At 46.5% G+C, this 18,027-nt stretch overlaps 1 protein-coding gene across 1 annotated transcript; it reads left to right on the plus strand.

Moving 5' to 3' along the window:
• The first annotated feature begins 246 nt into the window (after positions 1-246).
• Positions 247-16,494, plus strand: LOC146183207 (STING ER exit protein-like). The gene is made up of 2 exons (XM_084609084.1): positions 247-332; positions 16,336-16,494. Exons 1-2 carry the CDS (start codon positions 249-251, stop codon positions 16,492-16,494), a joined length of 243 nt encoding a protein of 80 aa, XP_084465210.1. The 5' UTR covers positions 247-248.
• Positions 16,495-18,027: the final 1,533 nt, after the last annotated feature.

Genomic DNA, 18,027 nt, shown 5'->3' on the forward strand with positions numbered 1-18,027 from the left:
CTGGGGACCATCTGAAGCCTGTGCTGCAACCAGTGTCCAAAGAGGCGGTTGCAGGGTCAGGTAGTATTGAACATGATGCTTGAGGCTTGGCTCTGGGGCCCCTGTGTATCTCTACCTCTGTGCACAGGCACTTTTTTGTATCATTCAGTCCACATTCCTTTACACACTATATTCTCGCTTGGAAAGAGCTATGATGCACATTCTGTGCCTGCAGGCTGAAGTGGATGTGGGCTTTTTTTCAGATCATGATGACCAAACATACCAAGAACATGGGCAAGTTCAGCTCTGTCACTGTATCAACTATTGATGAAGAGGAGGAAGAAATTGAAGCGGTAAGTGGTGCTTCTATGTCTTTTTGCAGTAGTGGCTTTTTTATACATAGGCTTCTATGGAGCTTGGCCAGACTGAGTAATGAAGTTCGTATTATCCAAAGATTTGAATAAAGAGGTTTCTGTCTACATGAATACTCGTAATTCGCTACCTGAAAATTCTGAAAGATTTTGCCTGCCTTGACTGTTTTTCCAAGGCCCAGAATGGAAACATATTTGAAACATGGGGTACAGTTGCTGGGACATCTGATGCAGAGTAAATCAGTATTGCCATTTCCCCAGCACCAGTTTTGGTTTGGTGCTTACCCATTCCTTTGTCCATACAGACTCCTGTTTGACCTTTGCAAAAGTTTCTTCAGGTCATAGGTGCTTTGTAGATTACTTCGGCTGTGCATTTTGTGATGGTGCAATGTGTTTCTTTTCTTTTTTTTTGCCAGCCGTAATCTGTGTGCACAGACCAGAAAGCTTTGCAGAAGCAGAATTAATGTCTTGGTTACATGCCGCTTTATGCAAATATGGCAGAACTTAAATTTTCTTTCCTTGGTCAATTGTATACTATGGGATGGTTGGCATTGTGGCATAACTGGAGTCTGTGCTGGCCTGTATCTACAAATTTGTACGGTTTGGGCCAACCAGAGGTTTTTAAATTGCCTCTGTGAGAAAGTGAACAAAAGACCCCAATAGTTTAACTGATCAGAAAATTGGTAGGTTCTGAGGGGGTTTGTCTGAAATGGAATAATTTTATATCATTGATGTCAGTGCATGCTCCTTACTGGAATGCATCTCTCAATGGGTCAAAGCTGAAGTGAGGTTGAAAGGTTAAGTGGCGAAGGTACTGTAAAATTTCAGTGAGTTAAAGGCTATGGGATTGCAGAAATTTGTTTTATAGGAAATTAGTATCATCCTGTATCATCTAAAAATAGAAGCACTGAAAATGCATTCACAGAGATTTGTTTTTGGCCATTGGGACTTATTTTAAAGCTGTACACCACTGCTCACCGCTGGTGATTCATTTTGCATGACACGTGACCATGGCATTATGCCATTTGCAGTGCGAAGGCCGCACTTGACTTGTCATGGGTGTGGCTGCAACTTTCTCATTCATATCATGAAAGAGTGTTTGGAATGGCCAAATTTGTCCGTTGTATACAATGCACTTTAGTAGGCCCATGTGAATATTTGATGATTTTGAATATTCTGTTGAAAGTCAGGTGTTTGATATTAAATTCAGTTCAAGTATTTTGTATTCGAAATCGCGAAGTATCGCCGTATGCCGTATGTACTTAAATGTGACACGGCCACGGGTATAACGTGAGAGGCGACTTTGCATATTGCCCAATGGAAAAAAATAACACCACAAATGTAACACGAGATAAGCGCTTGAAAAAGTGCCTTTAATAGACATTTTAAGGCCTTGCAGTCATGTCGAAAATGCTCATTCATCGTCGTCGTCGGAGGCAGAGTTCTCAGAAACGAAGTCTTCCTTTTTACTGTCGTTTTCTCAGACAATGTCCTTGGAAGCTTTTGCGGCCAGACTCGCATTTAAAAATTATCTCCTGCTGCATCCGCCACCCACTTATGGTAGATTATTAACATCTAGCTGTCAAGCTGTTATAAAATTTCCGATTTCTTCTGCTATCAGAATAGCTTTTCTTTTGAATCAAGTGGCATACTGTGCAATGTATGCCACTTTTCTTTTGCAAAAAGACCTTGACGAAATCTGTGAATGGTGTACCGCGTGGTCAATGCAACTAAATATAACCAAATGTAAAGTACTACGTGTGTCGCGCATTTTGACTCAGCCCACTTATCATCTTAATAATATCGAACTTGAACAAGTGTCTTCATACCGCTATTTAGGCGTTCACATAACAAGGGATCTAACTTGGTCTTTTCACATCACTTCCGTAATTAACAATGCCAACCGCGCTCTCGGCTACCTTCGTCGTAACTTTTTTTCTGCTCCCATCTCACTTAAACTTCTGCTCTACAAACCTCTAGTTCGCAGTAAGTTGGAATATGCTGCATCCATTTGGGATCCCTTTACTTAAAACCTAATCAGCACCCTCGAACTAATTCAGAATAACTCAGCACGTTTCATCCTTCGGAACTATAGCCGCACCGCCAGGGCAACATCTATGAAGAATGCATTACAGTTAACATCTCTTGCTAGCCGTCGAAAGTACGCTCGTCTTTGTTTACTTCATAAAACAATGTTTCATAACCCCAGTCTGCGCAGCGATCTTATACCTCCCCATCATATGTTTCGTCACGAGTTGATCATTCACATAAAATCGGTATTCCTTTTTTAAAACTAAACACGCAGCCGAGTCTTTCCTCCCGCGAACAGCAAAGGACCGGAACCACCTTCCCAGAACTACTGCTTCCATCATTGATCATCAGCGTTTTTGTTCCGCATTAGCTAATATTGTATGATTAGAATTGTAACACCCTGTACATAACTGCATATCTACTGCACTGTATATATATCTACTGTATTCTACCACTCCCCTCTTAAGGGGGACCCGGGTCTTTGCAGCCGAAAATCGGTCAGAAAATCGGATTTTCAATCTTCTCGTTTTCGCGAATAAAGAGTTCCTTCCGCAGCTATCTCCGAAGTTTCGTTGAAAAATATCGCCTAATTTGTGCGTTACAGCATTCCAAAGACGAGAATCTGCGCGTGTGGCCCTTTAAACTGAGGTCAGATCGCGCCAAATTTCGATCTCCCGCAGTTTGAGAAATACGCGATCCGCGGGCATAATCTTGGGGTCGTTCGAAAGATCGCGATTCAGGCCATTCCTATATCTCGGTTGGCGAGTATAGGAACCGGGCGCCCGTTGTATGGCGCCACCGTCGCCTCGGTGGAACAGCGCCGCCCGCGGCGGAGTGCCGAAACAGCGGAATGGCGAGGCAGCTGAGCAGCGCAGTCGTTTCCGTTCTGCGAGGCGTTTTTGAGCATGTCCATACCCGTCGTTTTGCGGTGTGGCTTTGAGCTGCTTTGAGTAATCGCAAGGAGTATTTTTTGACGGGGAAATCTTGAAAAAAAAAAAGAGCCGTTCTCGGCAGGGCGTGCGTGTTTTTTTATTTTTATTTTTAAACCGCCCGGCGCATGGTATTTCTGTTATATACTCGAAAATGCCGCGCGCGTGATTTCACCATGCCTAGGAACACCTTCGTTAGGCACTTGTTAAGGCGACTTCGAAGACGGAAATTGCGCCTGCACTGCGCGTCTATCTTATATTAGGTCTAGTCTGAATCTGCCTGAAGATCAAATGCCACCGAGCCGTGTAGCCGTGTAGTAGTGGTAGTTGTAATGATCAGCGTTCATGTCAAATGAAAAAGATGCTGCGCCTGTCTTTTTTGGTAATAGCTAGGCTCAAACGATTCAGAGCAGAATAATAGCAAATGACATTCTAGTTTCAACCTTGCAACGAGAGCTGTAAAAGGAGAAAAATAATCAAGCAAGACAAAAGTAGGATCCTATTTATGGTTGGAATAGCAAACACACATGTACTTCGAGGGCTTCCTGCACAATTACGCTACAATAGCTCACTGAACCCGGCCTTGAGACCATCAAACTTAATCATAATATAAGCCAAATGAGTAATACCACCTCAGCATCATTTTTACATATACGGCAATGCTCTTGTTGAACACGTTGGAGCTGCTACATATAATTGACTTAGAAAATATTATACTATGCATGCCTTTCTCCCGACATGCTGCAGAGGTTGTGAAAAGAAAACAAAATTAAATTTTCTGCTAGCGTTCTCTCAGCGCAGGAAGTTCAATGCGATTGACCGCACCTGCCTTGAACATCTGAAGGCAATAGTCCAATACTGTCAAACTGTTAAGTACAATCGAAAAAAAAAAACACAGTGTGATGTGTTGTAAGATAAGCAAGCCACCGACAACTAAGAGAGCGTTCTATTGTTAAATGAATCCCTCTGATGGCTCGTTCGCTAAGGTGGTCTACTTTCTCAGCGTACCACGAACTTGCGGGGCCGATACCTAGCTGACCTCGATACCTGATGAGTGTGAGGGGACACGACCATGTATGTAGTTTTCTATTTGCACGTAAAGGAATCCGAATAACTGAAAGCCATTCCTTTTACAACTTTGTCACTGCAGCTTGCCGGACTGCTGCTAAATCTGTTTACATTGGCCATACCTAGAAGCAATTTCTTAGAGAGGTAAAATGGTCTTGTCATACTACGCCACAATCAGGAAATCTCACGTTCACTAAAACGCTGATGACAAACACATGTATTTAGGTGGGCCAGGAAATGGACACTGCTGAGAAAATATGTAAAGCCATGTCAGGTGCAATGTGAATGTGAAAAAAAAGAAAACTGCTACACGGCCTTCGAAATTAAAAAAAATGCTATGTTTATGCTCGTTTCCACAAATTAAATTGTATTTTTTTTCTTGTTCGACTTTTATATGAAGCCGATAGCAGATTTTGTGACCATGCGGTATTGAATGAGCTGTGAAATGAATGATTTTATTAGGCGAAATTGACATGCCACAAACAAATGCTAACAAATTCTAAGAGTATCAATGATATGCAGAGCTCTCAGCGCATTTTCATTGAATGACAAACGAAAAGAGGAAAAATGACAAGATCATGGCAATAAGAATTATTCATGTCTCCTATCTGCTCTTTCTGTTAAGAGAAAAAAGTAAATTATCTTTGACTGTGTCAGCGAAAGTATCCGCACAAACATTGTCTCTGCCCATCACTGAAGGTCATAACGCAGCCCGAACGACGATGGTGGAGCTGCCTTTTCTTTTTCCATGCTGGGGTTTTCTTGTACACAGGCGGAGAAATGCTAGCGTTGTAACTTACGCTGTTGGGTTTCTTCAATTTCCAATTGTCAATAAATTGACTACAGATGAAGGAGTGCGGCTTCGGCTCCGAGACTCTCGTGCCGTCACTCCTGGGGAACAGAAGGCACAGAGCATCCGGTAGCAAGCGGAATTTTAAAAATTCGGCGCTTTCCATGACCACACAGTAATCAAATATGTAGATTCATGCCTTTGCCTTTCAAAGAACCATGCTTAGGTCACCCGCCACTCATGCTTCTGTGGAAACCCGTAGAAATGAATCGATTTAAAAACGTCCAACGAGTTTGCGTAGCTGCCAGTGGAGCCAACAACGCACCGCGTTTTGCCAGCCTTGTTCGACCAGACTTCATTTCACTGGACATATTCACACAATTAACTAGCCCAACTTTCTGTTCTCTTGAGGATATATTCAGGCACAACGTCATCTAAACCTTAGGATTTCCAATTTGCACACAAACCAACGACAAACAGTACCCTCCAATGCGCCGGCCGGGGCCGGCACATTCCAGCGATTGAGCGATACGCCGAGAGGCGGCGCCACCCGTTCAGCTGTCCGGTCTCTGAGCGAGCCCTCTGAAGCGGAAAACGAAGGAACAAAATTGCGTGAAGCACACCCTGCTATTGGACTCCCACCGCACATGAGTAAAATGGTGAGCTTTGGTTGGCTGGAGGTTTGTCGACTGCTCGCGGTCCGGCGCCATTTTGAAAAGGTCTCTCCTTTAGGCTTAGTCGGCCTAGCGCCGTTCCCTCATCGTAACCACAACACGAAATGCGTTTCGTTATTAGCCTAAAAAAAGTAGCGAGAGGAGATAAAGGCACCGGGGACGCTGCATCGCCGCATCTGGTTATCCGCAATCAAGGACGAAGCGCTGACGCTCCGCTTCAAGTCCGCGATAGCCTGATAACAGCGTAGCATAGCCGATCGTGCTCAGTGCGACAGCGAGGTGCGGCACGATCTGCCGCGTACGGAATCGTGATGGTGCAGATGAGTAAGTGCAGCTTGCAACGCCGGGATATATCGCCTTGTGAGGCAGTGCCGCGACCAGCCGCAGCGGCAGTCGCGAAGCAGTGTCCCGAAACACGCGGAACATAGGGAAGATTGCGCGGAATCTCAAATCTTGTCAAAATAAACTTGATTCTGAATGCTATGCGGTGCAAGTCGAGCAATGGGGGCTTATCACTAGTTGCAGGCTGACTGCGTTTACAGCATGAACGTGAGAATGGCGATCGCGTGCCAGAACTTAGCACCAACTTTTGCGGAGGTCATGATGCAAACGGCACTCGTCTTGGTGGCGGCCTCCAGAGCATGCATTTCGTTCACCAGCAATTTTATTCGTTCGAGGGCAATTATATCGGTGGTAAATGATGCACTGACATCGAAAGCCAGTCAGAACCCACTTTAATGAGTTACTGTTAGCTGCATATTCATATATAGACTTATTGCACCTCTTGGTGACTCTAGATCATTTAGAAATAGAAATCTTCTCCACAAGATCTTATGTTTAATCACCAAGGCTCCTACAAACAAAAGCGCATCAAGGAAAATGACTGTGATTATGTTCCCGGAGGGTTTTAATACAAAGTGCGTGCTATTTCATGTCCAAGTTTGCAGTAAATAAGTTCAGGCTATGTTTTGAAACTGCTTTCTTCGTTTTCTTGTACATCCTTCTGTGCAACTATAACAAAAAACTACTAATTTTTCTTGGCAAAATTGAATTAACTTAGCACTTCCACAGAAAAAACAAATTGACAAATTTATGCACACCTTATGACAGGCTACAATTTTTGAACTGCTGCTGCTAAAATTATGCTCATGATATAGTTGCACTCTGGGGTTACAGCAGTACAAGTAGACATAAAATTTTTGCCAGTCATTAATGTACGAATTACTAAAACTTGGGCAGAATTCTGATTAATAAAACAATTGAAATTTTAAAATCTATCAGAGGTAAAAATGGATTGCATATTTGTTTTTAGGATGCCAAAATACACTAGCGGCAAAAGTTTCATCTCTCTAAGTTAAATATTAACAAAATTTGGTCAAAGACCAGGGTCTCCCCTTAAATGCCTTCGGGCCTTGAGGGTAAAATAAACGAAATGAAATGAAATGTGTGTTGCCATTGTGTGAAATGCGATAACAAAAATAATTGCACTAATCCACTGTGAAAGGTGCTACAACGTGATTCTCAGGCTACGAGCGAGAAGCAATAAAATTTTGACTTTGGATGAATTGGGATTTGGCTTCCCTGGCACCCAACGTCGTCAACATAGTAGTTAAATCTCATTACAAGAGACACTGTTACAAGAGATACTTGGTTATAAGAGACACCTTAAAATGGTTTGGTTGGTTTTCCTATGTCTGCCATGTTAACGACATTGCATACAAGAGACATGGTTACAAGGGCAACTTTTTCAGGTCCCTAGAGTAAATTCTTCACTATGTATAAGAGGCACAACCCAGATGTGCCCATGCAATGCAGCTGAAGCGCACCAACTCGTACACATGATGCAATTCAGATTCCCTTAGCTAAATTCTGTTTCATATCAGCGTCCTTTTTGTTCCGATATGTCAGGAACTAAGAAGGAGTGCTTCCCATTGATTAGAAAGTCAAAACGACCCCGTTGTTTCAGCTACTGGCATCACATTATTATTATCTACGAAGCAAATCAAAATGCATGAATGACATCCAGCATTTTTAACTCCTGGATGTTAAAATTTGATTGCAAGATGAAAGCTCAGAATCCTGATGTCTTTCTCTTTGTGGACAATGCTTCTAGCAGCACCAAAGTTCTCGTGCTCAAAGCCACCAAAGTTATTTTTTCCTCCTAACTCCACACGCTACCTTCAACTATATACAAAGCCATTATGCAGTCTGTCAAGTTGCTGTACAAAACAAGGTTGGTAGAACGCCTGTTGCTCGACGGGCAGCAAGACTGTACAATAGTAATTGATGCGAAGTTTGCTGTTCAGGTGATTTCAGGTATCTGGAATGGCCTGAGAAGTGTAGCTGTGAAACAGACAAGCAGGCTTTAAATGTGGTGACATGATGTAAGAGGGCCCATATATGAATACTGTGGAAAGTTTACTTGAAGATGAAGCTTGGGTGAGCATCCAGGAGAGTGTTGAGATACCAGAATCTTTTGAGGAATTCGTATCTGCAGATGTGGATCTTGTGTGCTCCCGAAGAGCTTACAGACTGCAATTATCGTGCAAGAAAATGGCACATGTGCCACAGAGGATGACAACAAGGACATTTCAGAGGAAAAATGTCAGCATCTGAGGGTGACGAGCATGTAAGAGTGCTTCAAAGGTATTAGAGCAACAGGAAGGCTTGCAAAGTAAAATGCTTTACCTCCAGAATTTGGGAAGGAATACACTCTGCACTCAAAAATACATACTAGTATTTAAGTTTTCCTGAACAATTTCCTGTTAATGTGTGTGAATGCATTTATATGCTGATGTGCAGTAAACTGATCAACACAGTGCTTTTAGAATTTTTGGTTACAAGAGACAACTTTTTCGGGTCCCTTGAGTGTCTCTTGTAACGAGGCTTTACTGTATCGTAAAGCTGCGGTAACTGAAACGGAGTGGTGACAGATTCAGTATGGCTACAGTGTTGCCATTTTAGCAGATTTTCCTCTAAATGCAGCGTTTTTTTTAAGTCTTGGCGAGAAAAATTTGCGTCTAGCAGCTAGCGTTTTTTTTTAGAGGATTATCAAACTTTATTTGGTGGGTCATGTTGTTTTGGCGAATTTCAGACTTTTTCAGTGGATCTGAACGAAATGTTATGTTTTATCATTCATCTCTATTTAAAAGGTGCCTGCAGGTTATGTGTGATGAATTGTAGAAGTGATGTCAAACAGCCGCAGCTGCCTCGTCGTCCGTGATGTGGTTCTGTTGCGATCTTCGCAGCTGGTGCCTTTCTGCACGTAGCTGCTTTAGGGTGTCAAGTGATCCCATGTATTGTCCCATCCGTTGAACCCGCGAGGCGTGCGGTGATAGGTGACTTAACGATGAAGTTGAAATATCGTTTAGCCAACTGAACTAGCTGCAGGCAACGCTATGAAACAGGCTCGCACCAGCTACAGTGAACGTCATTATAGTGATCAGAGCGGGGCTGAAGAGGAAAAACAAAGGATGCTTTGATTATCGATTGCAAGGAAGTGTTGTCAGACTCATTCGGACTGATACCACTAACAGCAGCCAGAGCGTGCAGTCTTTTTCAGGAAGGACGCTGTGTGTCGGCCAGTTTTCGAAATGGATGATGGAAATTACGATGAAGATGCTATTGATTCGTTTAGAATCTGGTTCAAAGGCTTGCATAGCATTACTTTTGGCTACTTTTGTCTGGACCCACCCTTTCATGTTCTGATCGTAATTACAGTCGAGCCCGCTTATAACGAACCTGAGCGTCACGCAGCGTCCGTTCGTTCCGAAGTTCGTAGTAACTGGACCACAAACTAAAAAAGAGAAAAAAAAAAGTTGGCGGTCAAAACACAAAATTTATTTCTTAGCAAAAAAGTCTGTGATGCTCGTCTGTTTCTGCAGTGCAGATGCGATGAGGGCGGTCTCCAGTTTATTTAAAGCACTAGCGTGCTCCTCGCCGAGTCCCTTGGCATAGACAAGTTGTCTGAGGCCCTCTATATAGCCCATTGCTACAGATGTGCTTATGGGTGCTGGCTCAGACGTTTCATCTTCATCTGATTCTTCCGCGTCGCTCTCAGCCCGCACTTCAGAAACGATGCCTTCATCCGTGCACGGTTCCGTAATATCCGCGTCTTCATCCGCAGAAATAAAATCCTGCCAACCAATGCCAGGGCCTCCCATGTCGGAGTCGACGACGCGCTGCCACAAATCGCCGCCGGAATCATCATCATCGGAGGCATCAGGCCCGGCGTCAGGTACTGCGTCGACGAAGCCGGCCTTGCAAGTCGCGGAAACAGTTTCTCCGTTTCGCACGCAAGCGGTCGTCACCTCCGCCCAGGCCGCCTTCACAATCTCAAGGGCTGAATACAATGAAACTCGGAGCGGCAAGTTAGCGGCCGGACGGTCAACGGCGATGAGCAAGCGCTGCACAATGCGGCGCCTATACGATGCCTTAAAGGAGCGTATTATTATTATGCCCAAATCAAGAGGCTCACTGCCGTCAGAGACGTTTGCACGTGGTGCGCTGAGCAATTGTCGAGCAACAGCAGCACGCGCCTGCTTTGCCTCTGCATGTCGCGATCAAACTCGCCCAGCCGCTCTGCGAATAAATCCCGTGTCATCCAGGACTTAGTATTGTGCCTGTAGCGCACGGGTACATGGTTCCGAAAGCAACGTGGCTTCTTGGATTTTCCGATTACAAACGGCATGCGCCGGTCGCTGCCATTCATATTAGTGCACAGAAGAACTGTAACGCGCACTTTACTGTGTTTACCGCCAGCGCATGACTCCCCTTTCAGGGAGTGCGTCTTGTCTGGAAGCATCTGATAAAATAATGCAGTTTCATCTGCGTTATACACATCCTGCTCCGCGTAGCTTGCAATAATGGCTCGGTTTGTTGCAAGCCAATTGGCAACGTCCTGGTCACTTACAGAACGCGCCTCACCGACAATCGATTTAAAAACAATCCCATGCCGCACTTTGAACCGATGTAGCCAGCCATTGCCTGGGCAGAAGTCGGGAAAATCTAGTAGGAATGCGAAGTCTTTGGCTTTGCCCAGCATCATTGGTCCACTTATCGGAATGTTGCGAGCCCGTGCGTCGACGAACCACTTCAGCAGCGCATCCTCTACGTCCGCATAGGTGGCCTTCCGCAGGCGCTTTCTGTCCGCTGTGTTGGCGTCGGAGCTGGCGATCTTTTCCTTATTCTTCAGAATTGTCGAGATGGTCGATTTCGACACGTTATACTTCTTCACGAGCTCGCAATTTTTAGCACCTTGAGACAGTTCCGTCACAATTGCTCGCTTCGTTGCCATGTCCAGCGCTTTTCGTTTCGTGACCGCTGGAGGCAGGCAATTCCCGTCCGTCATCCCGAATTATAGGGGAGGAAACCTGGGCCAGGGGGCGCTGCGCCGCTCTGTGCGTCAGCGCCCTCCATGGAGATCCCGTCAAAACCTACGCGCAGTGCGGCCGCGTCGTCTGCTCCCCGCCGCATAGAAAAGCATGCTGTCGTCTGCTCCGCGCTGCTCTCCAGCACGTGTTTGCGCGCGCGCGCTCGGTTGTTTCTCTCCTCCTCCGGCCGCAGTCTGGCCGCCGTCGCGCTCCAACAAAGGGGGCAAGAAAAAAAAACTGGAATGAAAAAGTGACGGCGCGCTTTTACGCAAAACTCGTGAAAGTGTTTTCCTCTCTTCTCTCTTTCGTGTTGAAACGATTGTTGTCGGTTTTTTTAGGTATCTCGTACCGCTCGTATCTCGCACCTCTGTTTGTAACTGGCGGTGCCGCAGCAGCCATCGCAGAACCAAGTCGGCCTCAAGAAACAGATGTATGTCATTAATGCCATCACTCGGCGCTTATAAAGGGAAAACACATACGTTAATCGTCCTATCCTCATACGCGTTCCTGCTTCGGGAGCTCAAAACTGCGCATTCGCTAGAAGAGATTTTTGAACTAGGGATTGCACAGCGTAGCTGTGGAATTAAGAAGACAAAGGTTTACTTGGAGAGATGTCCCCGCCTGCATGAAAAGTCGTCAGGCATTTCCTCGCTCTTCGTCTCACGGAGAGAGGAAACTGCCGAAAGAATGGCATGCCTCGGCTTCTCGTCAGTGATCCAGGTCGTTAAGAAACCTCTCATCGTTAAAGGTAGATAAGTCATTAATTTCGGATGGCAGCGCCACAGCAGCGAACTCCCCCTGACCGCTGTCAGCAGGAACCAAAGGGTAAGGCGGCATGCTTTGTGCCTTTGTAGGGAACGCGTCCTAAACGCGCCGAAAGCAGGCACCACGGCGCCCGCAGCATCGCCTAAAACGTCTGTCCCGAAAGAGTTGAATAGGCCCCTTTCAAGTTAGCAGTCACAAATGGAAAGGAAGCTCCCCAACCAGCGCCCAGAGCACTCGTCGCTGTGTACACGCGTATCAATTCTCAACGAGAAGGCTGGACCCTTCACTCTCTGAACAACATGGAAGAGACATCAAGAGGTGCCGCCTCAAGTCCTTCAAAATACCTGTCGCTTGCCTCTGCCTTCGAGTACCGAATTCACGTTCATGTTTTTTTTTGTCTGAGCCTGCCAACAAGCGCTCTTTGAAAACAATGTCCGCGGCGATCAATTAATCATAATTTCTCACTTACGAAAGCACCGATAAAAAGCGTGCCTCCAGCCAGCCTCTATGTCAGCCGGGGCACAGGAAAATGCAAAAATAAGAAACACCACTGGCAAAGAGCGCCGGCTTTGCGCGCACAGACGCACGACCATCACCCCTCGTCCTCGCTCTCCTTCTCCCGCTCCGCTTGCACGTGCGGCTGCCTGTAGCACGCGCTCCCGAGCGAGCGGGCTGCGCAGACTCCGCAGACAGCCGCGCGCAGCGCGGGCGCGGATGCGCGTAGGTTTTGTAGTTCCTCTCCGCTCCGCTGGAACCGAGCGCTGGCGTCGCGGAGCAAACTCCAGCTTTGGTTCCCTATACGACTCAGGCCCGACAGACGAAGCGCTCACACCACACACACAAAAATGACAACAAAGCGCCGCGACTGACGGAGCACGTGCGCACGTGCGACAATGACGCAAGGCCACGCGCAAGGCAAGCGAGGAAGTGCCTAAGGAATGGAACGGAACGGAACGGACACACAGCGGGGCATTGTATGCAGCGGGGAGACCAATCAGAGGCATCCCTGAGCGTCAGTGCTGCCACCTGTTGGCTCCTACCGTAGTTGCTTTCAACCGCCCATGGCCTCCGAGATTACCTCCGCAAATCTCGGAGGCCACGAACCGTCACCGCCATACTGAATCACGGCCGGTCTCGAGGGAGAGAGCGAGCGCTCTCTCCCTCGAGTCCGGCCGTGACTGAATGCGGCGGCGCGCGCGCTGCGCATTCAGTCCGCCCGTGCAAACAGTACAACCGCTAGCGTATGGAGAGGCCTGCCTCCTGGCGCCCCGCGCCCCTGGCACGGCCGCTCAATGGAACAGCCAGGAAACGAAACTTCGAAGACTATGCCGGCGGCCGGCGCCGTCGAGACAGGCGAAGACGAGGGAATGGCGAGAGGAGAGGGGAGCGGAGTTGCGAGGAGGGGCGGCAGCGTGGCCTTGGAGGCCACACCGACACTCGTAGGCAGCGCGCGTCGGCGAGCAAAGGGTAGCTCGCTTGCGAGGAAGATTGCGAAAACAGACCAAAAGGGATGGGAGCCCATCGTTATCTCGTATCGGGGCGCCGGGTTTACGCCGTCCATTCGCTGTAACCGATCAGCAGCGCTCATGGACGTTCGTTATACGTGCGATCTTGTGCCATTGAAGTAATGTATATTTTGGCGGTCGCTCCAGTCTCGTTCGTTATAAGCGAAAGTTCGTCTTAAGTGGGGCCGTTATAAGTGGGCTCGACTGTACTTAGCAGTGTGATTGATATCCCTGTCTGGTGTATTCCTTGTCATTGTCAATTCCAAATGTTTATAATATATTTATGAAAAAGTGCATACTTCCTTTCTAAACAATTTATTGCGCACTATGCCTAAATATATACTGAATAAAAAATTGCCGCCGAGATTTCTAGCGCAGATGGTAGCTATCACATTGGGGGTGACTAAAACAACGCTTTTTATGAACAGAAATGAGCGGAAAGTAAATATTTTAATGAATATTTCTCATATCGCTGTGCCTAGCGGCCTCCTGTGAAAGCTCTGAGAAAACCGGCTTTTACCTGCCTCCCTCAGTCCTCCCTAGCCACCCCAATCGCGAGCGGTCACACAGACCAAAGGCACCTGCTCATTTTTCCCTTCCGCCGTGGCACTAACAAAATGCACGGACGGACATTTTGTTTTTGTTTCTTTTTTTTAGTAAAGTTTAACGCACCCTAAAACTGCTCTTCTTGTTCCTACGGGACAGCGGACTCAGCTCTCAGTTTTCAACCACGCTGCACACTACTCATCCTTCCCTTCCAGCGCGGAAACAATCGCCCGCAATACGAGCCTTTCGTACGGGTCCCCCTCGACCTCCCTCATCTGCAGCATTCCACTCTGCGCACGCAAAGCTTGCAGACTAGGAAAGCCTCGTGCATCTCCCACGCAGACCCTCTCGCCCGTGCACCACGAACAACCCGCTTCCTCGCCCAGCGACCGTCACTCCCCTCCTCCCGGCTTCGTGCATCTCTTGTGCAGGCCCTCTCTTGGCTGCGGGGGCAGTGGCGGGGCCGGGGGCCCATGACGTTGCCGAGGGTAATTGTGACGTCACATCAGTCGGGAGCGCACTGTCTGAGGCCCAGCGGCCACTCAGTAAGCGTCAAAAATAAAGCCATCTGCTCAGAAGTAACCCGAATTATGTGCCTATGCTATTGTAATCATGTCTTAAGAATGCAGTTGTGGTGTTCTCTCCATATTCTTGGATATTTGTTCAGTATACCTTTAAGATCGAGAGAATTGCCTCATGGCAAATTTATGGCAGTGTTTCTTGCATTAGAACAAAATTGGAGGGAAGAATGCTTGTGTGGAAAGACATGAGCAGTTCTGTGTTGTGCGAACTGCCCCGGACACATGCAGTGAATGACGCGCTAAAATAGTTTGAATGAATGCTCGAAGAAACCGGTGTCTTCTATCAGCCACAGATATGTGGAATACATTTTGCCAGCTTTCATGCTCTGGGCTGCTTACGAAGCACGCACAAGTAGACGCGGCTTCTTTTCTGCTTAACCTGCTCTGCTCATGGCTGTGACACCAAATCATAAATTATTCCTTCCATGTTTAAGCCATGCAGAAGGTGCAGTGCAAGTGTTTTCACATCCAGCATCGTGGTTCATATTGGCGGTTATCTTATAAGGTTCCGAAAATATTTAGTGGATTTATAGCTGATTTTGTGTCTCTTTTTGCAGCATGCAAGGCAACAGAGGTGGCAACACTATATAGCTGCACTCCAGCGCTGCTTTAGGCCATCCAGATTGCAGTATTTGGTTATAATGTGAGAGTAGACTGAGAGCTAAAAATTAAAAAAAAAAAATCTCATGTTACATTTGAATGAGCAAGGTAGTCTGCATCCAGTGGTATTTGTGGAATGCTTGCCTCACATGGTTTTTGTTTAACACACCTTTGGAATGGCACCATTTATGGCGCGCGAGTAAAGTCCTGACTCCATGGACACTTCCTAGACGTACGCAGCGTGTAGCTTCAATTCCGCTTGTATGAAACAGGCTGGTCTGTGCATATATGCAGCAAAAAGTGTGAGCAAGCACGAGCGTGAAACATACATCTGTGCCTGCAAGGTGTTCCACGCTACTCCACCAGAACCGTGATAACGGCAGCATACACCATTTGGAGGGCGTGAGGCTCTCTTGACTTGTGGGGCGGGTCTGAGCTGACTGCAGGTGCCGTAGCCAATCTCGTCAACGTGAAATTAGCTATTCAGGTGAATTGGTGTAAGCAGGAGAGGTAGCCAATACGAGGCATGTTGAGATGGGTGCCCATTTCTGACGTATAAAGCAGGATGGCACTGGGCACATAGGGAGGCATTGCTTAGGTGTCCACGGAGTCACTGCTTAAATAGACAGATTCTGAGAGCACTTTAGAATCTACACTTGCAAAGGCCTGCGCTTTGCTGCTGCACACTGTGCATCACATAATTGCTCTCGTTATTATTATCAACTAAATGCAGCATCATTATCATTACTAGTATCATCATTATTACCAATTGCAGTGTCATTGCCATCGCTGCTATCACCCTCATGTTAGACAAGGAGAAATATGATTTGCTTCTCGTGATGCCGGGCGCTGTCGCACTCGGCTGGGATCCGAGGGATAGAGGTTCGATTTCCGGTGGAGAGAGGATTTTTATTTTTCTGATAATTGACAGGTTGAGCAGACACTTTCTGTCCACAATTTCTATGGATGCCACTCGAGCTGTTAAATGCTTTTGTATCAGTGGTGCAGTTGCAATTGCAACAAGCAGTTGGAGGTGCCACAAATATCTATCGTGACCATTTTGCTTATTCTTGGGCTGCTGATGTAGTTGTGACTCAATTTTGTTTTTGCTTTTCTGGTTTCAGAGGGAAGTTGCTGATTCATATGCCAACAATGCCCGCATCATTGAAAAGCAGTTGGAACGGAAAGGCATGAATAAGCGCAAATTGATTGATCAGGTGAGCTGTCATGACTTGTCCTGTAGTTTCAGTTTTTGGGCTGTAGCTAGAGATGTCATACCCTGAACACATTTACACTTTCTTAATTATTTGTTCATTTCTAGTTTATTTGAAACAAAGCTGAGACTGAAGGCTTGAAAGAGATTGATCAGGGTATCAGCCTTCTCACCAGTAAAGTAGGGATGTGCAAATGATACTTTTCACAACTGGAATCACTGGTGAACAGTGTAGCTTCGCTATTAATCAAATACAGAGAGTTTAGCTAAAAGCTGAATCCAATAAACCCTGAAATTTTAAAAGGGTCATGACACCAATTTTGGAATATAAACTGCTTATTGCATCTTATTTCTGATGTGCCAAGCAATGAAACCTCAAAGTTTCAATTGCATGGGAGCTGCCGCATTTTCGTTTCTTCGTAAACAGCTTACTGATATGGCAACCGACGCAGCCGGTGATGACATAGGCCGATCTGCGCCGTCTGCTACATGCGCTGTGCATGAGCAGCGTCAACTGCGGTTACGCGAAGCCTCGGTAATGTCGGCCAAACAGCAGACACGCCGCTTACCGGGGTTACCGCAAACTTTGCTTTTCGTTAATCTCTGTTGCTGCTTTTAACCTAGGGAATAGCGGCATCCATGGGCAGGATTCAGGTGCACATTGGCGCTCAAGTAAGAAAGGCGCACGAGCTAACCCGCTCGAACAGGGACATATTGTACACTGAAACACGTCTCAAAAGCAACTCATAAAATGCCTAATGTATATAGTGCCAACCGACGACGCTTTGGTACAATCTTCAGGTACCGCCCGGCAGCACAGCAGCTATTAGGCGCGGGCGCCATCACTGGAGCGAACGGCGCTAGCTTCGACCTGGGGAGCAAGTGAGATCACGTGACTCATCTTACTGCTGTTGAAGCAGACGCTCGGTTGAATTTGTGCATTTTAAAAGCTAATAGTCTCATTTATTTCTGTAGTTTGCGTTGATATAGAGTGCCAGCCTTGCACTCTTTGATCTTGCATCGTTACTGAGGTTGTTGATGTTTATATAAGGGGGACGAGGGGATCAAATCGCGAAAATTTTGCAAAACATCGAATTTTAAAAAAGATCAGATTCGGAATCCACAAGGCCAGTTCAATCACATTGCAAAAAAAGTCTGCTGAAGACAGCCTCAAAGTGAGCCTAAAAATTGTGTTTGTGACCTCTGGTAGCAAAAAACTGGTGAAATGTCTGCGAAAATGGTCGATTTCTGAGCGTAATAATTCCGTGGCCGGTGCGCTGATCGCGAAACGTTTGGTACCACTGGAAAGCTTGTTTCACTGCAGTACTCCTTCCATCGTAGCCACTTGTCTACGACAAAAAATAAACGTACAAAAGTAAAAAATGAGAAGGCCTCGCAGAGCCTTTCCTAGGTGCTGATCGGTGGCGCCAGTCACGTGGCACTAAACACGCTCTCTGAGTGGCTGCTGGAAAGCGCGCTGTTGCTCGCGGCGTCTGTTCCTGCCTTATTTGCACATGCTTTTGTCAACTCCTCGGTAGTTTGTGAATCCGCGGCTGCCATTCTGCATTTTTCGTCACCCACAAACGCACAAACGCAAGCCTCC

This window comes from Amblyomma maculatum, chromosome 7 (assembly GCF_055883805.1).
Source record: "Amblyomma maculatum isolate TAMU_Amacu chromosome 7, ASM5588380v1, whole genome shotgun sequence".
Lineage (NCBI taxonomy): Eukaryota > Metazoa > Arthropoda > Arachnida > Ixodida > Ixodidae > Amblyomma > Amblyomma maculatum.

Bases quoted from the DNA above. Each gene is read 5' to 3' on its own strand.
- LOC146183207 (XM_084609084.1), top strand. From the start codon at position 249: ATGACCAAACATACCAAGAACATGGGCAAGTTCAGCTCTGTCACTGTA. The intron at 333-16,335 runs GTAAGTGGTGCT...TTCTGGTTTCAG, and splicing joins AGGAGGAAGAAATTGAAGCG to AGGGAAGTTGCTGATTCATA.